At 38.3% G+C, this 27,214-nt stretch overlaps 2 protein-coding genes across 3 annotated transcripts in view; one reads left to right on the forward strand and one right to left on the reverse strand.

The window, feature by feature from the left end:
- Positions 1-20,495, forward strand: part of LOC110103263 (cell division cycle 5-like protein) — a 35,168-nt gene extending 14,673 nt beyond the window's left edge. Inside the window, exons 4-6 of one of the 2 annotated variants that reach the window (XM_028698647.1) lie at positions 18,444-18,725; positions 18,931-19,191; positions 19,225-20,495. In XM_028698647.1, coding sequence (XP_028554480.1) covers positions 18,444-18,725; positions 18,931-19,191; positions 19,225-20,283 — 1,602 coding nt within the window. In that variant the 3' untranslated portion in view covers positions 20,284-20,495. Of the gene's footprint in view, positions 1-18,443; positions 18,726-18,930 lie in introns of both variants that reach the window. The other variant, XM_020831896.2, reaches the window with a different exon arrangement.
- A 3,862-nt stretch (positions 20,496-24,357) lies between these two features.
- LOC110103260 (bidirectional sugar transporter SWEET4) overlaps positions 24,358-27,214 on the reverse strand; it is a 4,120-nt gene continuing 1,263 nt past the window's right edge. Inside the window, exons 2-5 of the mRNA XM_020831893.2 lie at positions 26,287-26,323; positions 25,796-26,174; positions 24,849-24,968; positions 24,358-24,716 (exon numbers count right to left, since the gene is read on the reverse strand). Coding sequence (XP_020687552.1) covers positions 24,549-24,716; positions 24,849-24,968; positions 25,796-26,174; positions 26,287-26,323 — 704 coding nt within the window. The 3' untranslated portion in view covers positions 24,358-24,548. The remainder of the gene's footprint in view (positions 24,717-24,848; positions 24,969-25,795; positions 26,175-26,286; positions 26,324-27,214) is intronic.

Below are 27,214 nucleotides of genomic sequence, written 5' to 3' on the forward strand. Positions count from 1 at the left end.
ACTTAACCTAAACCTAACCGGCCAGCCGTATCCATCCCCTTGCCTCCCAAACTCAAACTCCTATTTACTACTTTCCTTCTATTCCACATCTTAATTATGAAAGTTTTTCAAATTTCAAAATTCAAATCAATGTGAAATTTTAGATCCCTTCTAAATAGGATAACTTTTATGTTAGAAACTTTCCTATTATGCTTACAATTAAATCTAATTAAGAAATTGTTAAATCTCAACCTTACGATCCAAAGACATCCACGGCTGTGAACAGTAATCCGTGAAGATACATGGATAGCATTTAATTCCTCCCATTTGATTTAGGAATAATTGTAATCATGTTATTAGAGTTATTCTTGTTTCCTTATCAGATACACCCTTGTATAGATCCTATAAATAGGAGTAGATTGCTTTAATAAAATTCAGATTTTCGCCTCTCAAATTCCTCTGGTTTCACACATGGTATCAGAGCCAACGGCATTTAATTGCCATCGGTAAGAACCGATCCTAGATCGTCGAATGAGGAAAGAAAAGGAGAAGCTCGGACTTGATCGTTGCCAGACTCGTGTAACGCGCGACGAAACAAGACCTGAGCCGAAAGCAATGCTTTTCGATCGGAACTTTCACTTCGATCCGAGAGGAAGGTTCGAAGTCGTCGAAGGGAAGAAAGAAGAACGTCCGGACGTGCCGACGTACTGAACGTATCTAGAGGAGGTCCGTCCACAGCATCGTCTTCAACGACCTTCTCTCCGAGCCGAGCGACCGTCATCTCGAGCCGACGGAAGGAGTGGACACGGCAAGCACCTACCGATCCGACCAAAAAGGGAAAGTCGACGAAGGAGCGAAAGCGCCTCACGCTTGAGCGACTTCTCCGAGCCGACCAAAAGGGAAAGTGGACGAAGAAACTCCCGCTCGTGCGTGCCTAGTTAACCTCAAAAACAATCGAGTCTTTTTAAAGAACTCGTTGACCCGATTAAATAATCGGAAAAGAAAAAAAAACTCTTATTTCGACCGCTTTATTGTCGATCAGGAAAAATTTTGGGAAGCCTTCATTGCTAACACACAGACATACAGATAGTCTTGACTTACTATCATAATGCAGAAATTTAAATTCCTCGAAGTATTAGAAGTAACTGAGGAGTCGATGGTTCACAAGGGCGAGGTGACCTTCAAAGCATCAATCTTCCTATGTCTAAATGGAAAGAATACCTGTAAGTGTCTCAATTGTGAAGACCTACTTAAAAGAGAAAGGGAAAATACACCACCCTTCTTGAAGGAGACCAAAGAAGAGATCCTAAATTTGGGGGCATGCGGAATGGAAACAGACTCCATGATTAATGTCATGGTGTCGGAATTAACCATGACTCCAGAATTTAGCGATACATTTTATGTTCTTTTGACTGCAAGGTCATATGGGATGCTTGCTAGACAAACCTTTCTCCAAAGTCGTGAATGCGGCTCAGAATCTTTGAAGTTAAAGTCAAAGTTGGAAGCACGAAGCAGGGGAGTTAGCACAGTGATGGAGTATGCCACCATTCTACAAAATCAGTGGCAAGAACTTGATTACTATAAGGTGCATTGAAACAGATGTCCGGAGGAATGCTGCGATCCTAAGAACTTTATTGAAAAAGATAGAGTTTATGATTTTTCCTTCTTGCAGACAATGAGAAATTTGATCAAGGTTAGAGTTCAGAATCCTCGGCAAGGAGAGCACCAATCACTCAACGAAAACTAATTTCTCTCATCCGAGCAGAAGAAAGTCGACGAAGTTTTGCTAAAAAGGCCGTTGAATGCTCAGCAATGGTGATGAACAAAGAATCATCATGGAAGGAGAAGGTAAAGATTTCTTCATAATTCAAAAGATAAAGACTCACTTTGGTGCAGCTATTGCAAAGAAGTCAAGAACACACAAAAGAAATATGTGGAAGATACAGAAAACCCCCAAACAATGGCAGTGGAAAAAGGGTAAACAATGAGTACATCACATGCAACAACACTACAAGTAAGCCAGAAAGCTCAGTCCAGTCTTTGGAGAATTGCAACTAAAGAAGATATTGTAATTGAAACGACTTCCTGTATCTCTTGAAAAACAAATGCTTCTTCTTCACTTGCACTCTCGGTAAGACTCTAATTTCTATTAGTTTAAGTGCTTTTAGAAATCATTTAAAGAAAATTTGGATCATTGATTCAGGAGCCCCAGATCATATGACCCACTACCCAATCCACCTCATAAAACTATACTCCTTGCCAAACACAAAAAAATTACACTTGCTGATGGTTCTCATTACCACGGTAGCTGGCCAAGGAGACATCATATTATCACCATCCCTCGCCCTAAAAAATGTTGCCTCCACGTACACAAATTATCAAACAAAGACCTGAAATATCTATACAAAAACTTAACGATACCATAATTGTCAAGCATTGTTTAACCTACTTATTGTTTTATTCAGACCGGAGATCGGAGAAGAAGAATGGACTTGCTAAGGAGAAAAGCAGGATTGTACTACTGGAAGTAACGCAAACAATCTAAAAGGAGTTGGCTCTTTGTTATACCTAGTCGATAAGGAAACTCCGTATTTGGCTTCATCATTCATAGACTAGGACACTCCATCTTTTTGATGTTCTAAAATCATATGTATCCGCAACTTTTTTTCATAATTTTAGACATAAAATGTTTCATTGTGAAACAGTGAGGTTTGGCTAAAACATAAAAAGAACCTCCTTCCCAAATAAAAGTAGAGAATGTGCTACTCCTTTCTACCTATGTCATTAGTGATATATGGGACCTCTAAAATTCCCAATACTCTCTGAGGCACGTTGGTTTGAGGTCATTCATCTGATGATTGCACAAGAGTCTCTTGGATCTCATCTCCTTAAACATAAATCCGATGTTTAGCAACATTGTTCCGCATCTTTCATTCCATGATCAAAAATCAATTCAAGGGTAAAAATAAAAAGTTTCGCTCCGATACTCCAAAGATTTATTTCAACCAAACCCTTCTCTACTTCCAGAGTGAACGGGATATCCATGAAGTCCTCCTGTGTTCACACCCCACAACAAAAATGGGGTTGCGAGAGAAAAATGATCACATACTAGCCTTACCGCAACTTTCCTAATTTCACTAAAATACACCCAATCACTATTGGGGGGGAAGCTCTTTTAACTGCACGCATATCTCATAACCGACTACCTTCACGCCTAGCCGTCAAACTCCAATGGAGACCTGTTCCTCTTTTTACCCAGAATTTCGAACCCATCATAGAATCTTAAACCAAAATCTTTGGAGATGTACTGTCCTAATGTTCATATTCACAGCCAGGGAGCGAGAAAAATTAGAATCCAAGGACTCAATGCATTCTTTATTGCTTACTCTGCACCCAAAAAGGGTATAAGTGTTATCCACTCTCACCAACAAGAAACTTTGTCTCTATTGATGTTACCCTTTGCTGAACGGAATTCCTATTTTTCAAAACTCTCTCAGGGGAGAGACTGAACTTGAGGAAGATGAGCGGAAAATGAACCTAGCACCTCTTGACCTTCCTCCACACACCATCAGAAAATCCACACTGCCACAACCTAAGAAAGGGAAAACAAATGACAACACTATCATTAGCATTTGGAAGGTTTTTACTCAGACGTACAAGTCCAGAGCTGTGCCCCAAAGCAGATCCAGAATCGGAACCATCTCCTGAAATAAGGTTAAGTTCACCACCTTCCCTTATACCCTATAAACACTCTATTCTTCAAAACAACTTTTTGTTCCCCCTTTTTTTTCTCATCATCACACAAACAAATTTTACTTGTTAATTAAGAAAGATATCCATACTTCTAAAGATGTTTTCTGAGGCCTTATCTGATAAAAATTGGAAAAAATGCCACTGAAAGGATGAAATGCAGGCCTGGAAAGACAAACTTGGGGAGATCGTCAATCTACCGATAGAGAAAAAATCGGTTGGTTGGCAAATGGGTATTCTCAAGTAAAATTCAATGCTGATTGACACACTAGAGAGTATAAGGCAAGACTAGTGGCAAAAGGGTTTACTCAAACGTATGGCACTGACTACAAGAAATACGTTTGCAGCCTGTAGCCAAAGATGAATACTGTCTTGAATACTCTCTACACTACAGCCAAATACAATGCACCTGGAGCAATTGGATGTGAAAAAATGCATTCTTGCATTGGGGGACTTGGAAGAGAGAGATATTTTATGGAAATACCACAGGGTTTAAAGAAAAAAAAAAAAAAAAAAAAAATCTAAAGATCCCTGAAATAACAAGGTATGCACTGAAAAAGGCTTCTATAATGGGCTCAAACAATCACCAAGGCCTGGTTCGAAGATTCTCTAAATTATGCTCCTGAATGGTATCGAGAGTCATGGGTGATCAATACACTATTCTTTCAAACACTCATACGCAGGGGGGAAGTCACAATACTATTGAGTGTATGCTTGATTGATATTATTTTGACAAGGACAGAAATAATGAAGAGGAGAGTCAGTTTAAGGAAAAGTCTTACTAGGAATTTTGCATCAAAAGAACTTGGTAGACTAAAATATTCCTCGGAATTGAAGTAGCTCACTCTCAGCAAGGAATCTTCATTTCCACAAACAGAAATACATTCAAGACATCTTTCCAAGAGAAACCAGTAAACTAGCCTGTAAACCACACCAACACAGTAGGAACCTTAAATTTAAACTGGAGAAGCTAAAGGAAGATCATAATCGTAGATAAAGGGGCCTACCAAGTAACTTGTAGGGAATTATCTTACCTCTCCCCACACTAGACAGACATAGCATTTGCTGTAAAGCAATGGCAGTCAGTTTATGCAGAATCCAAAGCAGATTCAACAATGCAAGCAGTAGACAGGATATTGCACTACCTAAAGGGAAGTCTCTTTAAGAGAGATGTGGATGACCCAGAGAGTATAACACGGATGCTGACTACAAGATCCAAGTTGAAGAAGATCTACTTCTAGATATTGCACTTTCTTGAGGAAACCCTTATTAAACAATGGAGAAAGCAAGAAACAGAAAATGTGGTGGCAAGATCCAGTCAGAAGCAGAATATGCAGCCTATGGCCTTGGGAATATGTGAGCTACTGTGGATCAAAATAATCCTAGAAGATCTAAAAGTTAAGTGGGATGGCCATGAGCTACATTGTGACAACAAATCAGCGATCACATAGCCCACAATCCATCCAGCATGACAGGACAAAGCACATAGAAGTGGACAGACATTTTATTAAAAGAAAAACTAGACAATGGTTTAGTAGTGTTGCCAATGTATCATCAATAGGATCAACTTGCAGATTTCCTTACCTAAAGGATTGGACAGTCTGTCTTCCTCCCGAATGATTGACAAGCTGGGAAATGACGGATCCATATTTCCCAGCTTGAAGGGAAGTGTTAAATCTCAACCTTAACGATCCAAAAGACATCCACGGCTGTGAACATGTAATCCGTGGGAAGACTCATGGATACGCATTAATTCTCCATTGACATTTTAGGATAATTTGTAATTCCATGTTATTATAAGAGTTTATTTGTTTCCTTATCGATAAACCTTGTATAGATATATAAATAGGGATAAGATAGCTTATAAATTCAAGAGCTTTTTTCCTCTCAAGATTCCTCTGTTTCAACAGAAATCTATCCTATTTTCCCTTCCCTTATCCATTATTCAAGTTCAGAAACTCCCTTAAATTCCCAGAACACCCTTTCCACTCATAACTGTTGGCCTCCCCTCTCCCCCTTCCTTTTCTCATTCTATCTCTATTATTACCTCCCCAATTACTCCCCTTGTCATTTAAGGATAATGATCTCTTTCCCATAGCCGTCCACAATCAACCTAGCCGCCTAGATCCGCTCACAACTGTTCCATATTTCTGACCAAGTTTGCTTGTCCAGAACTCCCAAGACCAGTATTGTTGTCAAAACAGTTCCTGCTTGCTTGTCCAGTAATAAAATCATGTGCTTGTCCAGAAATTCCTACTCTTCCTTGGGTTGTTCCAGCCGGTGGAGAGGTCTTCCAATCGCTGTCCAAAGTTCCCGAACCTTGAAGTTGCCTGTCAACTGATGTATGGCGGATCCTGAACTAAGATCAACGGGTTATGTTTACGACAGTCCAAGGTCATGTTGGATATCCTCAACTTACTGTTCTTACGATGTAACCCTAGAAATTGAACCAACCATTGTAGAGGATACGTAGAGAGGATCGTCTTCACCCTCCGCAAAGCCATACCACAAGCCAGACTCTCCTTCGTACAGATGCAGATATTTCCAAACTCTGATGAAAGTGAACTCTCCCTCCAAAATTTTTATATCTTCCTAATTGTCGCCCTCAATTGTGGGTCATAATTGATTCCATAAGATGTGTTAACTCTCTCTGCTAAGCTAGTAATTAAGAGGAGTGAGGCGAGTTGACTCACATGTTACTTAATCTCAATTTTAAAATTTAAGGAATTTCTTGTTGAAAATCATACGTGTATGTTGTACCTAATAATTGATTATTTTTGGTGGATTTAACTCTTGGGTTGTGTGACTTGGCCTAAGCTATTTTCACCCCTCTCGTTTTCTTCTATTGTTTAAATCGCTACTACAAAGTTTTAAATACTTAATTATTGCTAATCATCCAAAAGCGTGCGGTGTGATTCTTTTTAATCATTCGCCTAAGCATTTAAGTCCTACATCACACTCCTTAACCTCATCCAAGATGCAATATTAAACAAAAATAATGATAACGCTAAATTCTTTTGTTATAAGAGTAGCACTTAATTTTGCAGTAGAATTAAATCTAAAAATAATTAGAAAAGATCACTATGTAGCAATACCTCACTCAGTTCAGCCTCATCGAACTCTTCAATTCAGGTATTGAATTTGAAGATCTATACCATTTTTCAGCTCGCTTACCCCTTTGACTTGACCTTGTCAGATTTTCATTTAAAGGCATATTTGCATTATCATGGCTCTAGTAAAGAATAGAAGCTCCTTATTTTATCATTCCATCAGCTTGCTCATGGTTGGAGGAACAAATGAGCTTTTTATCTTCATACCCTAACCAGTAAATTTTTTTTTTATAATTCCTAATGAAGCCGCAGTGGTCTTGGCAAGCTCCTCTGAAGTACTTTTGACTCTTTTTTCATTAGGCTCCATTCTTATTTGTTCTTGCCTTGTCTTAGGCTATTTTGTCAGACATGTCTTTCTTCAATTTTTTCCTCAATTTCTTCATTTTCCTCTGGAATGGTTGCATTACTATTTGGTACTCATTTTTGGGCAGCGGGCAAGATTTGTCCAAACCAGATCTCAAGTTTCTTCTCATCTCTTCCTGCCCTGCGCAGGTTCAAGCTTTGCACTATCCTGCATTTCGACATCTTCATTGATGTGAAGATCAATCCACTAAAAAGGATGAACTATGGTGTTTCCACCAGGTCCCATCTCTTGAATGGATCATGCCAATTCTTGGAGTGAAGACCCGCAGGTCCCAGGCTGGACATGGTGTTGCTAATGGATTAGGAGATTTGCATCTCCCTTTCCTTGGGTAACACCTGAAAATCAGAAGGATGCAGCTTCTCAGGTTCTCAAACCACCCAGAAGAGGTGTTTAGGACTCCCTCAATCGGTGCAGGTTCTCCGCCTCCATCAATAATAGCATCTACCTTCCTGCCGGAGTTCTTTGAGGAGTTCTGAGAGTGTCATTCCCTTCTTGGAGTCCTGAAGAATAATCAGCAACGAGGCACGTGTCTGCACCAATGCCTTCAGCCAGTTCCTCATTTCCTGAAGTAAGATCCTAGCATAACCCATTTTTGCTATTCCTCCAATTCCTGGATTCCGAAAATCTGTGGGGGAGGGAGCAATCAATTTTGAACCTCTCCTAACCGCTGCAGGATCAATTAGTTTATTAGCTTAGGTACATATCCGCTGCAGGAGAAATCTAGCCTTTGTTGGATTTTGTTCCTTGCAGCATCTTGCCTCCTTAATTGGGTTTCTATATCAACTCTTCTTTTCCCTTCCCTCTCAATAGTCGGTCGGAATTTATGTTGCCTTCCCGCAGGTTTTTCCTCACCTGAAACATCAAAAAAACCTGGCAGGAGGCTTTCTAAATGGTATTTCAGCATTATAATCTATACCCTTCCTTTTTTCCTCCTCCTATGTCCTGTTGTCAATCCCAGCTGCTTCAAGTTCTCTCCTTTTCTTCAAAGAGGCAAAGCCTCCTTGCTTCCTCAAGCTGTTTCTTCCCTTGCCTTCCTTTTGGCCTTTTTACCCCTAGTTGTTACGCTAACCTAAGCCGTGCTTCTGAAAGCATTTTCCTTTTCATCTTCATCCATATTCTACAGGATCTGGGGCGAGCAGGCCTTAGATTCTGGTTTGGATCAATCTCAACCAGGTTCAACTTACGTGGACATCATTAGTATCGTAAATTTTCATCCTTGCACAAGCCAGCATCAAGAAGCTTCTCATAGCGCTCAAGGCATTGAGAAGGTTTTCGTCCCAACAATTGGATTGCAATTGTTTCCATTGAGTAGGCATCAGCTTAGCAAGATGAAAGCAACTTCTCATCTTCCTCCTGGTCCATTCTGTCTGGAAAAACAAACACACTTTTAACGCAATCCAATCAAAATCTTTTCGGCCTTGATGGAAAAGCCAATCCTAGCTGGGGAACCAAAACAATCAAATCGTATGTATAGGCAGTAGAAAACAAAAAAATTTGGGGTAATTAGCTACAGGGATATCTCTTAAATGTTTTATCAAGCATTTAATAAATGTAACAGTAGACAGACAAGGCAACATTAATGTTCCAGATGAAGAAATAGTAAATTGGGATGTAACATTATTATGAAAACCTGGCCATCAAAGTTTAAAACTCATTTTAGTTACAGCTGATAGAAAACAGGTTTAAAAGAGAACGAACCATAATATGGAATTGATTCTATAGTCAAGTATATCAGATTCGTCCAGAATAAAAAGATTATCATCAAACATCAAAATCACTTAGCCTTATGCTAGGTAATACACAAATAAAAGTAGAATAAGGTGGTTCAATTATACGTTTGAAAGATCATTGAATGGTAAGTCAAACAGCTAAAGGTATTTTGGTCGACATCTAGGAACAACAAATAATTTACGTTATAGAATTCGATGAAGACAAAATCTGATGGATACTTTCCGTATTAATTAACAAGATAAAAATGGAAACGTAGGATTATCTACTGCAAGCAATACTTTCCACCGTGGCATGATGGCCTCAGTTTTGTCTATGATAAGTAACGTAAGGTGAAAGGTGGACTAACCAATTTTCCAAATAAGCTACATTATCCCTAATCTAAACACATAAGATTAAGAAAGAAATAAATAGTGCACTAATCCTACGTTTACTAGGCTTTGACAAAGGCGAGATAAACCCTACGTTTTACTAAGCTTCAGGCAAAAGGCGAACTCGTCTCCTTGGGATTCGTCATCACCTACAAGAATTTAGGGGATTAGATCAGGTTAATTGAAAGAGGGGGAGAAAGTTCACCTTAGTCAACATCCGGAAACAAGTAGCCGATATGTTGAAGAAGTTGTCTAGGAGAAATCTTATTTTGTGCTCGGGTCCAGCCATCCATGCCGAGAGTCGTTGTTCTTGACTTTGGGAAGGGTTGATGACAAGAGAGACTTCTCCGATGTTGCTACAGCGAAAAGAATTCAGTGGAAACTGATGGACAGCAGTTTTGATCTCCAAACGCAAAGTTGTGAGGCTTGCAATGCTGGTTCATGGGCAACAAGCTGAATTTCTGGCTGCAGTTTTTAGGAAGAAGAGGGCTCAATTGTTGGGTTGGATTTGCAAGAGGAATTTAGTTGGAAGAAAATTATGAGAGAGCCTTTGGAAAATTCGGCCAGCAGCAGGTTGAATTCCAAACTTTTCCCCAAAGAGAAACATGGAATCTGGGTAGACTTTAGGAAAGAAAAATTCAGTGAGGGGAGCCGACGGGAAATGTAGAGGAGAAATTAGGGAGTTTATTTCCTAATTCACTCCAAGTTTTTGGAAAGGTAATTAAAGGCTTTAAGGTTTTTTGAAAATTCTGGCTCGCAAGAGAAGGAAAATATTTCAAAGAGATGAGATAGGATTTAAGGAAAGAATCCTAATCCAACCACTAAGGGGGCCGGTGGCATAGAATGATTAAGGGAGAAATTAAATAAGAGGGTTTAAGAAAAAAGTTTCTTAATTTACCAAAGAAAAATAGGAAAAGATCATTAATGTCACTCTCTTGAATTTGAAATTCAAATGGATTTAAATTGAAACTTTCCTAAAATAAGTTTCTTAAATAGGAAAGAAATTTCAAATCTTAAATTTTTTGTTTTCAAATTTAAATGAAATCTTCCCAAAAGTAAGAAGAATTATCTATGGAAAAGGAATCAAGAGGTGGTGGCGTTTGGGGGGGGGGGGTGGTTAGGGTTAGGGTTAGGGTTTAGGGTTGGGTTTTGATATATGGGCCGATGGCTACGGGGGAGGGGCAAAGCCTTTTGTGGTCGGTGGTTTGTAGGTGGAAGAGGGGTGGCCGGTTGGGTTGTAGCGGTGGTGGGGTTTGGCTGAGAGGGGGACGAGGGAGTTATGGCTAGCGGTTTAGGGATGAGGGAGGGAAAGGATTGGAGGAAGATGAAGAACAAACCCGGACTTCTCCTTCTCACAAGAACTCTAAGCCAAACCTGACCAGTCTGCCAAACAGGTTGACCCTAACCCGAAATTTTCGAGTCGGGTGTGGGTCGGATTTTTCAATTCGTGTCAAATATTGACACCCCTAGCTCTACCCTTCTCACAAGAACTCTAAGCCAAACCTGACCAGTCTGCCAAACAGGTTGACCCTAACCCGAAATTTTCGAGTCGGGTGTGGGTCGGATTTTTCAATTCGTGTCAAATATTGACACCCCTAGCTCTACTGTAGAATTGCTTTGAAGTGTTATGGTTATTAATAATGTAAACCAGGAGTCCTGATGATTTATTATTTTGTCAATTATTGCTATTTGTAAATATATGTGCATATCTACCAGTTAAATTTCTAATTTTGAAAGATACCGTACCTAATTTGTTAGGACTGAAAAAGCAAGCTTACTGGCACCGAGTTGCTTATTCCTTCCATTTTTGTATTCGTTTCTTCATTTTTTTCCTCATTTCCATGAAGAAAATAATTTATGTATGCGGTTCTTAAGCGGGGCATTCAAACTCTTGCCTTTATTTACTTGATTCACAGAGTAGGCCACAAAATGTTAAGGGAAAATGGAGTAGACCTACTGGTTTCCAGATGATAATTGTCAAGATTTCCGTTAGCTTATCTTTTGGTATTTGCATTTTCTTCTCCTTAGTGTGACGCATGATGCTTCTCTGCAGTGTGTATAGTTTACTTCTTTTAAACAATTGGATATATTATTGTTAAAATGTTGATTATAGTTAACCAACCCCAAATAGTGGCTTATTATGATGATGCAGACATCTGCATGACTGCATTTTGATAGAAAACTCTTGTAGAATTCAAGAGTAAACCTAACAATGATTGATTTCAACAATTTGCCAACACAATTTGAAAGAAAAACCAATGGATGTTGTACAAACAACATAGTATTAGATGAACTCTCAAAGAATAGAACATAATACATTTGATCCTCTATTCGAGAGGAGGATCTATCTCTCCTACTTCTCTAGACATCGCTAGAGCCTAAGCACAAAAAAATATAAGAACAAACTCAGCACAATAACAAGTTATCCCAACCCGAACCCCTCTCCTCTATTTATAGCATAGAAAAATGATCTCAATTACTAATTAACCCCTCTCCTAAATCAGATCATACCTAAAACAACCACCAATCAGCCCCCTCGGTCCAATCTTGCCTAAATTTATTCTTTCTCTTTAAGCAATGGGGCCCCACCAATCAGTCGACCCCTCCCCTTAATCAGAGTTTGCCAAAAATCAATGTTTCCCTTTCAAGTAGTGAGCCCCACCGGAGGACGGTGGCTAATTAATCGGAACAGTAGGCCTCTGCCTGCTATAGACCAAGGGCCGACCCAATTGGCTAGCTGGACTAGTCTATCAATACCTCATTCCCGAAGATCCACCTTGTTCTCAAGGTGAAAAGTCGGAAATTGATCTTGCATCCTCTCGTAAGGTTCCCATGTAGCATCATAATCAGGAAGGTTCCTCCATTTGATCAACGTTTCTTTAATCCCTCCTACCTAGCCTACCCCGTGCAACTCTAGTGATTCTAATACCACTTCCAAATCTTTAGTTAATGTTGTCGGCAACTCTGAACTAGCGATGTGATCCCCTATAGTTCTCCTTAGCTTTGACACGTGGAATATCGGATGTATGGTAGTGGTCGAAGGTAGCTTCAGTCAACATGTCACAGCTCCGATCCTTTCTTCTATCTGAAATGGGCCAAAGTACCGTGGGGCCAACTTCTCATTCCTCCTAATAGCCACTGTCCGCTACCTGTATCCCCTATCTCGAACTTGACATCTTTCCTGTGCTTATCCGCCTGTCTTTTCATAATATGCTGGGCTCTCAACAGATGTCTTTTCAGTTCCTCTAGTGTTTTGTCTCTTTCTTCTAAGTACCGCTCTACTGAAAAAATTGATGTCATTTTGTCCAAAGTGTACCAAATGAGGTGGATCTCTGCCGTACAACACTTTAAAAGGAGTCATCTGGGACGCTGAATGGTATAGTGTTGTACCAATATTCCGCTCATGCCATCCACTTAGCTCACAATCGAGGTGTCTCTGAAGCAAAGCATCACAGGTATGTCTCCAAGCTCATATTGACCACCTTTGTTTGTCCCATCCATCTGAGAAAGAGCTCTGATACCACTTTGATAAGAAACTCTTATAGAATTCAATAGCAAACCTAACAGTGATTGATTTCAACGATTTGCCAACACAATTTTGGAAGAAAAACCTAAAGAAGTATAACAAACAACATAGTGTTAGATGAACTCTCAAAGAACAAAACAAGATATAGATGATCCTCAATTTGAGAGGAGGATATATCTCTCATACTTCTCTAGACATCGCTAGAGCCTAAGCACACAAGAACAAACTCAGCACAAGTAACAAGATATCCAAACCCTAATCCCTCTCCTTTATTTATAGCATATAAAAATAATCTCAATTACTTATTTTGTCAATATTTTTTTTTCTACGTTGGCTTTTAGATTATGTCCTGTCTATTGCATAGGCTGCCATCTTTCAACAGGGAACCTAAATGAATGATGCGCAGAATACATTTACTATTCTAGTTTCCTGTTTCACTGAATTTTAGCTTGAAGTTGTGCTGTTATTTGATATAGAACTTGTTAGGGTCTTGTGTTTCTGATACAAATTTAATATGAGTTGTAAAAATGATGCAAGAAAACTAGAGTGAAGAGACAAGTTGGAGAACACCAGGACAAAACATAAACCAACTCGATTCAAATATAGCTTGCAAACATCCAAACAAACTTCGAAGAAACAAAAGCCAAATCAAACGAAACAAAATAAAATCATAAAAATGCTATCCTTAGTACAACTGTCTAGCGGTTTCCTCACATGCAACGAAAGTAGGAAAATATAGTAAAATTATGCTTAGGCTTGCAAACCGAGGGTTCACCACTGCAAAAGAGTCCCCAAACATCCTACCAAAAACTCCTCCGGCAAATGTCTCCAAATTTCAGTCAACATACACTTCCAAAGCTAAAGAAGAAGGATACAGATGAAGTGGAACTTGCGTAGAGAAGAAGAGGTTAGAAGCCAAGACGAAATAGAGAGGAGGAAAGGGGATGGAACAAACTCTCAAGCTTTTCCAAGAGAAGAAACCCTCAGGTTTTTGTAGAGACTTTGCTCAGAATTTTCAACAACCTTTTCCATCCAAAAACAACTCTTTTTTATAGGCAAGGCTAGGACTGATACCGTAGTCATCGCCTTCTTCAAGCTCTCAAATGCTGAATGTGGCCGCCTCCCCCCATAGGAACTCGTCATTCTTTAACTGTTTAGTGAGTGGCCATGCTATGGAGCTGTACCCCTTCACGAACCTCCTGTAGTAACCCGTCAGTCCTAGGAATCCCCTCAATTCCTTCAGATTTTTTGGCACTGGCCACCTTATTATTGCTTCAATTTTGAACTGATCTGCTGCAACTCCCTCTTTTGATACCACATGGCCCAAATACTCTACACTGGTGCTCCCGCAATACCTCTAACACCCTCTTCAAATGCTCCCAATGCTCCTCTTATATCCTGCTGTAGACCAGGATGTCGTCAAAGAATACCAGTATAAATCGTCTGAGATAAGGTTTGAAAACCTTATTCATAAGAGCTTGGAAAGTAGCTGGAGCATTGGTGAGGCCAAATGACATCACCAGGAACTCATAACGTCCTTCATGAGTTCTAAAGGCCGTTTTGGGTACATCCTCCTTCATTTAGATCTGATGGTAACCCGATTTAAGTCTATCTTGTTGAAGATCACGGTCCCACTCAATTCATCTAGCAGCTCGTCAATGACTGGTATAGGAAACTTGTCAGGTATAGTTTCCTTATTGAGTGCTCTATAGTCCACACAAAAATGCCAGATGTCGTCCTTCTTTTTCACCAATAGAATAGGGCTAGAAAAGGGGCTGATGCTGGGTCTGATGATTTCTGCCTCCATCATCTCTCTAATCAACCTTTTTATTTCATCATTCTGATACTGAGGGTAGCGATAAGGTCTGACACTGATGGGCGACACTCCCTCCTTCAACACGATGGCATGCTCCTGCTCTATCTACGGTGGCAATCCCTAAGGTGGCTGAAACACCTCTTGAAACTGCTGAATCAACAGCTGAATGGAGAGGGGTATGTCTCCTCCCTCCTCCAATCTCGCTCCCTCCAAACTGTGCAACTCCACCAAATACCCTCCGCCTGCCAACTGGATATCTCTCACGATTGTTTTAAGAGAAACCAGGTATTTGGAAAGCCCGCACCCCCACTACCTTCCTTCCATCCACCATCAACTCCATCGTGAGTGCTCCCCAATTCACTTTGGTGTCACCCAAAGTTTGCAGCCATTTCATCCCCAGGATGTTGTCCGTGCTCCCAAGCTCCAGTGGAAGAAAGTCCTCCCTAACCTGTATCCCCTGGATCGTCAGTCGCACTCATTTGCAAATCCCCTAGCCTTTATCCACTTTCCCTGTGCCCATCATCACCTCGTAACAACCGGTGTCCACCAATCTCACTCCTAGTTGGTCGACGACCTGGGTGGAAATGAAATTGTGAGTAGCCCAACTATCAATTAACACCACAACCTCCCGGTCCTCCATCTCTCCCTTCACCTTCATAGTTTGATTCGTAGTGAATCCTACCATTGAGTTCAGGGAGACCTCAGTTAGATCCAAGTGTAGCTTCTCCTCCATTTCCTCCTCTGTCTCCTCCTCACCTCCCTCCTCAGTTTCCTCGTCATCGCAGACGGTGAGAACTTGAAGAGTTCGGTCCTTACACCGATGTCCTGGTTTGCACTTTTCATCGCATCGGAAGCACAACCCCTTAGCCCTCTTCTCCTGCATCTCTTTCTCTGTCAGCGGGTTGAAGTTTCCCTCATTTCCTCCTCATGTCTTCTCCTTGGTATCCTCTCAATTCCCTCCTGTTGCAGGACCTTTAGGTGCGAGGTGAGTAGTTGTCATCCTGTACGTGCCCCCGGTGCTGCTACTCCTGGCTCCCTTCTCCAAACTCCTCTGATTTTCCACCAGTTGGGCCAACTTCATGGCTTCCCCCAAGTCACGGGGCATCAACACCTTCACTGCTGCTCGAATCTCTGCCTTCAACCCTTTCATGAAATTCTCCTCCAACACTTATCTGAGAGTCACTCCACCCTACTAGCTAGGTGCTCAAACTGCTCCCTGTAATCTGCCACTGGTCTCTCCTGTGTCAAAGCAAAGAACTGCTCATAGAAGTCTCCTCCCCGATCGGTTTGGAAACACTCTATTATGCAGTTTTTAAATTCCCTCCAGTTCCTGATCGGCCTCCGTTGGTCTCTCCACTGAAACCACGATAGGGCTTTCTCTTCCAAGCACAATCCCACTGCTGTCAGCTTCTCCTCCTCCATCAACCCATTAACGGCAAAGTACCGCTCTACCTTGTAAATCCATCAATACGCATCTTCTCCTTCGAAGATGGGCATCTTCAACTTCCTCACCTTCTGGTCACCACCATTTCCCCTGATTCTTTCATAACTTCCCATTTCCCAAGTGCTCGGTCCACCCCATGTGTCCTGCTCTTCCCTTGCTCTGCCATAGCCCAAACTCCCTTCGAAATCCCCCCTTCTGTCTTCAAAATCAGCACCACGGCGGCCATAGTATTCCTCCTGGCGTTCCCCATATCCTCTTCTTCCTTCCCTCTGGACAGGCTCCAGATGGGGTCTTCTTCCTTCTCCTTTCGCAATCTCCACCTCATCTTCCTCTCTATGGATTTTCGAATTCTTATTTTTTCCTTCCATCCCTTTGGCCACTGAAGCCGCTGTTTGATTTTGAATCTCTAACATTTTATTCATCATATCTCGGAGGTGGGCGACTTGTCCCTCCATGGAAGAAATAATTTCCTCCACCATTGTTTTGATTTGATTCATCTCTCCTTCAAGTCTTTCCTCAAATGCATCCACTTTTTTGGCCGCCATCATAACCCGGCTTTTGTAGATTCACAAAACCAGGATTTTGGAGTAAAAAAAAAACAGCAACTTCTTCTTATTTTGGGCGAAAAATTGCTGCTGGAATTTGTCGAAAACAGCCTCCACCGGTCCCGAGACTTGCTTTGATACCAATTTGATAGAAATTACTCGAATTCGCAAGCAAACCTATCACTAATTGGAGGAAAATAGCGAGATGTAAGCAAAATCTGGGCGAAATCAGCCCCAAAGCGATAGATTGCATCATTGCAATAAGGGAAGCAAAGCAAAAAACAACACGAAAGCAAGATACAAATGATCCTCAATTCGAGAGGAGGATCGTTCTCTCCCAATCTCTAGACAAGATGCCTAGAGCCCAAGTTGCCAAAGAAATTCCAAGAGAAGAACAAAACAAAGCATGAAAACTAACCCTAGACCAATCCCCCTTATAATACAATTAGTTTCCTAATACAAACCTATTTCAAATCTATCTCATTCAAAAATTCCCTCTCCCCTAGCCACCCACTCCTTCCCAAAATTCCCATGCGGGCCCACATCTAGGCGGAATCAAAGGGGGCGGAACCCCTTGTTCCGCCTCCTGTAATATTGAGCCTGCCCCTGGGCCGGCCTATCACTTACCCAGTTAGTTTCAATTTTGCTAAAGTCATGCGATGATACTCTGATATTGTTTGCCATTCAATGAGTTATCCATATTCTTTACCTAATTACGAAACACATAAGATATATTTTCTCATCAAATGTAGATTCTTCAAATTTAACACTTAGTTATTATGGTTCCTTGGTAATCTAAAAATCAACCAAAGATCTCTCAAGTATTATTTCATAGTGTATTGGTTTTTACTCTTTGATTTGGTCCTCTTAGTTCTATATTAAGTGAACCAAGTTTTCTGGCTTTTCTTCACCGGATAGCAAGTATTGATTCTCTTTTGGATTGGCAGGAAATCAATAATTCTTTGTAAATTTAATGTTTTACAGCACTGGAAAGTAATGCAGCTTTGCTGGTTTCCTTCTTCTGAATGTTGGAGATTGGGTATTTCTCCGTGTGAGGTCCAGTCATCACCTGGGAAGCTTCTGGAAGCAGCGGTAGCAACTATAGACGAGATATAAGGCTCTAGAGACTGCTGGACTGCAGCTGTACTGGTAGCAACAGCGGGGTTAGCTGCGGCTCAAGCAAACTTTTGTGTCTGGTAGATCAGTGGGGGCTTGGTGGCTGTAGGGAGAGGTTTGGAAAACATAGAAAGGATTTTAGATGAGCCTGAATTGAATTTATTGCAGGAAATTAAGCCATTACCTTAAATGATAAGATCTTATCTAGCCCTAAATATTCTCCTAAAACAAGAGGAAACCTTATCTGTGATGTCAAAATAGCAAAGAATTGCGACATAAATTATCATAATATGAATATAAATTCAAAACCAATTCATCTAAAATTAGTTCAAAAATTCAAAATGTATCCTTATCCTATTATTATGTGAATTTTTCTTATTAATTTCAATGTTGTGATATGAAAATCATCACCGTTGGTGATTCAATTGTGAGAGTAACTTTCTCTTTTAGAGTTATTTTAAGTAAACAGTTGGATTGACATCCCATTTATGATCTGGCTCACAAATCTTAGTACATATTTTGGTAAAATATTAGTTTAATATGGCGTTTTTATTATCTTGGGCATATAGCTTCGCAATTGGAGGAACAATTGGAAAAAAATACATGCTTTTGCTTAACAAGTAGGTAGTTAATTATGTATGATATTAAGATAACTTGTACTAGTTTGGAGATAACAATTCTTATCCTTTTGTAGGCTAATTCTTTGATTAAGGAAGAGATGAAGTTTCTTCGGGTGGCTATGGGACATGAAAATGAGTCATTTGATGATTTTGTTAAAGCTCGTGATGCATGCCAGGAAGATTTAATGTTCTTTCCGGCACGCAATACTTATGGCTTAGCCAGCGTTGCTGGTAGCAGTGAAAAGCTTGCAGCTCTACAGAATGAATTTGAGATTGTGAAGAAGAAGATGGATGACGAGGCCAAGAAAGCTACACGCCTTGAACAGAAGATTAAAGTTCTGACTCATGGATATCAGGTACAATTGCCTACAATATATATTATACATCATGTAGTTCTGAGCTTGAAGAATCTCTCTCTCTCTCTCTCTCTCTCTCTCTCTCTCTCTCTCTCTGTCCTAGTTTTGTCTATCAGACCATTTTTGAGCTTTTCATTTAGCTTTTGGTTCCTGCTGCTTTCCTACCTATAAAAGTTAATATTATTTCTGTACTATGGATGAGCAGATGAGGGGTGAAAAATTGTGGTCACAAATAGAAGCCACATTCAAGCTAACGGGAACAGCATCAATCGAGCTGGAATGTTTCCAAGCCTTACAGAAGCAGGAACGCGCAGCAGCTTCCTACAGGATTGATAATTTGATTGATGAAGTCAATAAGCAGAAACAGCTTGAACGCACTCTGCAGGATCGATACCGGGATCTCTTAGTTGAGGAAGAAAGAATTCAGAGGATGCTTGAAGAACACAAAGCACGTTTGCAAGCAGAGGAGGAAATGGCCGCAAGTATTCGTGCCGCCGAGGAGGAAATGGCTGCTAGAAAGCGTGCTGAGGAGGAAACGGCTGCAAGTATTCGTGCCGCCGAGGAGGAAATGGCGGCTAGAAAGCGTGCTGAGGAGGAAACGGCTGCAAGTATTCGTGCCGCCGAGGAGGAAATGGCTGCTAGAAAGCGTGCTGAGGAGGAAACGGCTGCAAGTATTCGTGCCGCTGAGGACGAAATGACCGCCAGAAAGCCTGTTGAGGAGGAAATGGCTGCAAGTATTTGCGCCGCTGAGGACGAAATGGCTGCAAGTATTTGTGCTGCTGAGGACGAAATGGCCGCTAGAAAGCGTGCTGAGGAGGAAATGGCCGCAAGTATTTGTGCCGCCGAGGACGAAATGGCTGCAAGAAACCGTGCTGAGGATGAAATGGCTGCAAGTATTCTTGCCGCTGAGGACGAAATGGCCGCTAGAAAGCTTGCTGAGGACGAAATGGCTGCAAGTATTCATGCCGCTGAGGACAAAATGACTGCCAGAAAACTTGCTGGGGAGGAAATGGCTGCAAGAAATCATGCCGCCGAGGACGAAATGTCTGCAAGAAAGCAGGCTGATGAGGAGGAAATTGCTGCTGGAGATCTCATGTCTGAGGTGGAAGAAACTGTTCAAAACCATGCAATAGATGCTGAAGCTGGTGCAACAAAAGATGCATCTGATGCAATAAATCATATTCATAAGCAATTAACCCCACCATCAGACGAAGCTCCAGCAGAATTCGAAGAACCTGTAGAAATCCCCGCCTCGAATAAAAATTCAGTACTGAATGATGACGAGCTTCAGAACCCAAAAGCAGCTGAGGAAGCTACAAAACATCCCACACTCAATGAAAAATCAACAGAAGATAATCTGTCGCAGAACCAATCTGAAATTACAAATCCTGATCAAAATGTGGAGTTCATTTCTGAGCTATCAGTTGATAGGTTGCCTAACAAACAACTAGAAGTTGAAGCAGTCGCCTTATCTGAGAGCATTAGTGATGGCGAGAAGAAACCTGAGATTGATTCTGATGTGAAACTTCCTCCTGTTGTTAGTCCAAATGAGCTGTGATGAGCTTTTCTCTTGTTCGCCATTGATGGAGTTGAGTTCATCCATTTTTTCTTGTTCGCCTTTTTGCGGCAATAGTCCTAACTCAAGCGTGGCTCGGTATGTCTTCATATTCAAGCTGTACGTGTATTTGATTATGTTATAGACGACATAAAATATATCTTTCACGATTTGTGTCCCTTATGAAAGTGGTGGGAGGATGGATGGTTGATTTAGGGATGAGTTTAGTAAATTTTATTGGATTTACTAAATCCCATTAAATCCGGATTTAGTAAATCTTAAGGTTGTTAAATCCTGAAAAATGTTTGGTATGAGAAATGTTAAATCTTGTTAAATTGTAAGAAATTGTTTGATAATATATTATAGGATTTATGACAGTTAGGGGTTTAAATATGAAGATGATAATTATAAAGTAATGTTAAATTTATAATTTAAAAAAAAAAAATAATGTATTATGAATTTAATAATATGTTAAGTAGAAGTTATATTAATTAAGTTAATTATATTAATATTTAATTATGAATTATTCAATTAACTTAAATTTAGATAATTAATATATGCACTAATTATATGATTAATACTATAATTATTAGTTGTGACTCATTTTATATTTAAAAGCAATCACATGTATTATTTGATTAATTTAAATAAATGAAATATGAGAACATATGTCGTAGGGGCAATGCTTTGAGAGAAAGTTGTTTATAGCATTTTATTTTAATGTATTTCAGATATTAGTGGCTCTTTCTATGTATTGGAAATAATTTGTCATAAATGAAAATGTAAGCAACCGTCCGACCGTCTGTTCATATCTCATTAATTTGAGCCTCCGGACTGAATTGTGACATTAAATAACCACTAAGAAGATCAATGAATAGAGATAGCTTGAGCCAGTTGAAGATACATGCAGATTTATTCTTATATGACTAAAAGTGTGCTCCCATATATCTTTAGCTGTCTGGCAGAATATGAAGAATGGATATGAAGAATAAATGAACGATGTTCTTAATATCATATTTCCAGATACCAAAAGAAGCCAATGGATAGACACCTAATGCAAGGCTTCATTTGGAATAATTTTTTATCTCTATTTTTTTTTTAAAAATAGTAATAAATTTGTCTCAAAGAAGCTCACGTTAGAATGTCTTACCCAGAACAAAATAGAATAGCTGAATGATCACTAGGCTCATCAAACAAAGATTTAAAGTTGCAATTTTGATTAAATACAAGCTTATTAGGATCATGAAACTAATTTCTTTCATTTGTCTCGAGTCATTTTGTTAGCCAACACCTATTATATTTGATCAACTCCTAATGACCATCAATCGTTGTCGACCGTGCTCATGCAACATAATAAAATAAACAAATCAATACAAGTAATACTTAAAATATTGATTTTTTTAACACTGTTTGTCTTGGGCTGTTGATTGGGAGCTTTGAATATCAACCAAGAGGTCATTTGTTCGAGCCTTGTTTATGTGATGTGTGTATGAATTTGACTTAATTGATCTAAACGTTCATTAGAAAAAAATATTGATTTTCACTTTCTTCATTTTTGACTTTCAATTGCTAATTTTTATTTTACATGCATATTTAAGTGCTTATTTGATTTAGTGTATTATAAGCTTGTAACTAATGTAATGCTAAAATCTTGTATGGCTTACTAGGTAGCATATATCATATGATCTTCTTTTTATAGCATTGAAGAAGTGCTCTTGAAATGGAGAAATTATTCTGTGCAGAGTCCAGACGAAAAGAACCATCCGAACTGTGATGGTACACAATGTATACATTGATTTGATACAAATGCGTACACATATGTACACTAATATGTCCGGACGATTCTTCTTATCTGGATTCTGCACAGAATAATTTCTCCTTGAAATGAGCAAGTTTTGGAGATTTAAGTTTTATTTTTTACTTTTAAAAGCTCCTTTCTCAGTGATAGTTTTACAAATATTTTTCTAAAAATAGCATTTTAAATATAGAAGTTTGAAATAGCAATAAAAAAAGTTATGTTCTCAATACATATTATTTTTCACTGGCTATTTTTCTCACCACCAAAGCAGTGCAAAAACTATTCTAAACAAAGTCTTAGAATATGAGACTTTTTTAAATATGGACAAAATTTTAATAAGTATGATTTTAAAAATTTTAGATGATATAAGAATGATCAATTAATTCTTATATTATATCTATCTTAAAATAAATATAAAAATTATAAATCTCATTCTAATAAAATTTTAAATAAATATTCACATCCAATCTTTTTTCCATTAGAATAGAATGAGAGTTACTGCTGAAGCAAAAAAATGTTAAAAAGATCAATAAAATGAGAGTTACTGATGTAACAGCACTGTGAGCAGTTATCCATCCATTTATTTCCTTATTTGGTTATGCAGTCAGTCACATTGGGCATTAATCATTTTATCACTTGCATTTTTGGTTTTCTAAGATTTTATATTTATTTGATTATTTATCATTTTGAAGTAGAGTGTGTTAGAATATTTTTGAAATATGAAGTTTATTTTCTGAAGAGGTGCTCGTTGAATTTTCTTTCATTTAAGGAGTCAAATAATTCATGGCTATGGTCGGCCTATAATTGTTGGATGATGATGTTCGGGTGACAACAGACACAAGATAGCAATTTTGTGACGACTGTTAGGTGGCACATCAGGGTTGATCTTTCGATCAGACTAAGTTTTCGTTTAGGACGTCTTTCTTATTACTTCTTAAAGCGACTTTTTAGTTAAAAATTTAAAATTTTAGTATTTTAGTACTAGAAAGCCGCTTTAAGAAGCAATAAGAAAGACGTCTAAAAGTAATTTTCTAGCACAAAAATTTTAATATTTACATTAAAAAGCTGCTTTAAGAAGCAGTAAGAAAGATATTCTAAGACTTCATTTGAGACGACTTTCTTACTGCTTCTTAAAATAATTTTTTAGTAAAATAAAATTAATTTTTGTACTAAAAAACTGCTTTAATAAACAGTAATAAAGCAATCCTAAAAGAAACCTAAAAGTTATTCAAATCATCAAGCTTTCTTCAATTATAAGTCATTTTATAAGAAGAATATGAGCCTATTTTTAAGACTTTGGGGAGCAGATCGATTCGATTATAGATCTATTTCTGACCTTTTGATTTGATCATTTGGCTATAATACAAAGCTTATAGATTCTAACAAGTTTACTCTTTTACAAAGTTCAAAGGCATTAAAATTTAATTAATTTGCTTTCTACTATTTTATTTTCAATTTTTTCTATAAATTTTACAAATCAGTTGTCTTCTACTATTTGAGATCAAGATGCAGAAAATAGACGGAAGAAAATATAGCAGGTATAACTGTATGCCAATAAATTATTTCTTGCTCAGAAATAAAGGACGAAGTTTGGGACACTATTGTAGTACTTTTTAAAACAGTTTTTAGTAAAAAAATTTAATTTTTATACTAAAAATTATTTTAAGAAATAGTAAGAAAGCCGCCCCAAATGAAGGAATTTTTATTTGGTCCGGTCACCTGAAGTAGCTCTACGTTCGGACGCCAGTAAAATAGTGTCTCGTGTTCTCATTATTTACCACACAGCCAGACAACCCCGACCCGGAACGAAGACGGGATTGCTATGTTTGCATGTTGCTAGGTATTGCTCGGTATTTGCTCGGTGTTGGTCGATTTTGCTCAGCAATAACGAGAAATACCATTCTGTGAAGACCAATACCGAACAATACTGAGCAATACCGAGAAATACCGAGCAATACCGAGTTTTTCTTTTAGTATAAAAAAAATAATTTTTTATTAAAAAGTAGCTTTAAGAATCAATAAAAAACAAAATTAAAATGAAACCTTAGGCTTCTTTTAAGACAACTTTCTTAGTATTTTTTAAATCACTTATTTAATACAAAATTAAAAATTTTATATTAGAAAGCTAATTAAAAAAGTAAATAAGAAAGCTAGGTTTCATTTGGAATGACTTACTTGCTATTTCTTAAATAAGTTTTTTAATAAAAAAAATTTAAACTAAAAATTTTTGTAATGAAAAATTATTTAAAAAAAAAACAGTCCCAAAAAAACCCTCATTATTTTCTGCTAAATTCAAAATACTTAATACTAAAAAACTAAGAAAATCATAAACATCAAAGATAAAGCTTGATTAGCTCCTCACACGCTTCCTTGCAGCATGGAAAGAAGGCTGCTGCAGTAAGAATTCAAAAGCAAAGATCTAAACACAATTACATGACACTAATCACACTTAATTATTAGTTAACTAACATTAATGGCGGCCATTCTGCTGTGCAGCTTCTCCCTTGACAACCACCTCCGTCAGATCGATCTCTGTGGTCTTTTTACGTGCCTCCAGCTGCTGCTTTGTCGATTTGTAGTACAGCATATGCAGGACGAGTTGTGCTACCGAGAAGAAAATTCCAAGGCTATTTGGAATCTATAAGAATATCAATCAGAAAATAATCAAGCTATTAATGTTAGTATTATCTGAGATTAGAGTTAGAGCTTCTATAATTGTTCCAGCATTATGAGAAAGTGAAGGGAAGGAGATGACGCATGAGCTTCTTACAGTGATAAAGAGGTCAAATCGCAGAAGGGCATAAGCAGTCCAGCAAACGCCATTAAAGAAGGAAGCAAGAGAGAGAAATAATGGCATGTATTCTACACTCTTTGTCTGTATCACCAATTTCTGTAAATGAACAAAGAAAGGAACTTGATCAAACATATCAAGTAATGGTTTAAAGTAACAAAATAAACTCTCCTTCCATATGTTAACGTCATTAAGTGGTCCTTCACAAATTTAATATGTTAGTTGAGTTGTTAATTTATTTTAGTTGTGGGGAAAATCCAACCTTGCAAGTTGCAACCTTTCTTTGAAGTGCCGCAATGGGAGGATCCCTCAATCACTTTTTCTTAATCCAATTTGTTCCCCTTTTCATTTACAATTAGTAATCGACAAGCAAAACCTAATTAACAAATTACCTTGAAAGCTCAATTAACTTGAGTTAAAAATGAAGGAGTCTTATGTGGATCAATATGACTGGCTTGATGAGTTTGTTTCTTCTACTTGCGATGGTGTTACGGAGAAGTTTGGTGGGTTTGAAGATCGAGGAGTTTCAGGTTGATTTTTCTTCGTTGTTTCTTCCTTGCAGGGTGTCATCTAGATGGATCTCTTTTGGTCATGGGGTGGACTGATCTTTACACCGGTTGAAGTCTTGTTTGACCTTTTCTACTGTTCGCACTGGTTGCTTCATGTTAGTCATTCATGGGTGGCTCACTTTATGATCCTGACTTTAATTTTTTGTCTTTCTTTTTGTTTAATTGTGTATTTAGATTGAATCTAATGCTCGTAGGTTTTTCTTTAATTGATATATTCTAGTGGGCTTTGGATTCTCTAAGTACTTATATCATTGCTTTTATTGAACACGGAGGCCCTTAAGTGGGTTTTACCAAAAAAAAAAAAAAAGCTAATTACTACTCTGATCAGAAAACATAATTACAAAGCTATATACGTACCATTACGGCCAAGGGGGCGACGTACATCATCGTTCCAAAGACGATACAAATGACACCGACGACGAGCGACCGCCGCTCATGAGTCTGCAGAAGCCCGATCACGAGGCCGGCGACAAGCCCAACGAAGGCGATCTCCAAAGCCAGTAGGCCGAGCACGCGACGGCGTTGCTTGCCTTGCGAATGGGCGAGGAATAGAACCACATAAACAAGCTCAATAGCAGTGCCGGTGCCATTTATCGTCAGAACCAGAGTACTTTTTGGGTGCACTAGCGGTAGACCGTAAACCACCCAGAACATACAATTGAGAAGAGTTGCTAAGTAAGGAGCTGCAGAGAATTGCTCCACCGATTTGGTCTTACAGATCCTGCGAAAAGTTGGCCTGCAAATTTTTTTTTTATTTTTTATAGATGTTAGTGGAATGTGTTAGATTAGACATGCAGAGGTATGGAGATTAGTATGAAATGGAGGTGATTAAGATTATGATTGCTTACAGCGGGGAGAGGAAGAGAATAAGGGATAAGCCATTTCCTGCAAGAAAAAAAAGAGATTAATTAATAAGAAATCTATTTTGCTGAATTCTGGGTATTTTTTTGTCTTGCATCAACATTTGATTAAAAAATATATTGTCATTGATTTTGAGTAAAATTTTAATCAGAATTTTTAAAATGATTAAATAATTGTCTTTTATTATAAGAATTTTTAGTAGAAATTGAAGAAAAGAAGCAAAGTATGTTTATTTAATTTTTTAAAAATATTTTGTATAATTAAAAAATCATAGATTGCTCAGCCACATGTCGGCAAAGAATCTGGATAAGATCAATGGCTTTGTACATCACTAAATAAGATAAGACATTTTTCAAATTGATAAGATTTGTCACTTTAAGGAACAATTATTACATCCTCCGACTGAATGACCGAATGAGAGAAACATTCGGTCGCAGGAAAAAATCGCGCGGTACCGAGGTGTACCGAGTTTTTCAAAAAACTCGGTACACCTCGGTACCGCGCGATTTTTGGTAGAAAGGCTCAAACTGCCTCTATTTTTTAATTGCATAGTAATATATAATATATAATATATATATATATATATATATATATAAATGGATTATATATTATATATAATATATAATAAGTAATATAAGTATTGTGATGTAAAAATTTAATGATAATTTTAATAATATGACTAAAATTGATATCTTTAGTAACAAATATTTTTACGCTCACCATCAATAATCATACTTAAAAATAAATCTGATTTAAAATAAAAAATAACATAACTAAATGATATTTCGTTAAATAATTTGGTTAAAATATTAAAAACTCAAATTATGATAATAGCTTAGATGAAACTTTATTAGATATGAATTTATTTCATAATTAACACCTGCAACTTTTTAAATTAACCTAAAATTTTTATTA

This window comes from Dendrobium catenatum, unplaced genomic scaffold (genome assembly GCF_001605985.2).
Source record: "Dendrobium catenatum unplaced genomic scaffold, ASM160598v2 fragScaff_scaffold_1117, whole genome shotgun sequence".
In the NCBI taxonomy this organism is placed as follows: Eukaryota; Viridiplantae; Streptophyta; class Magnoliopsida; order Asparagales; family Orchidaceae; genus Dendrobium; species Dendrobium catenatum.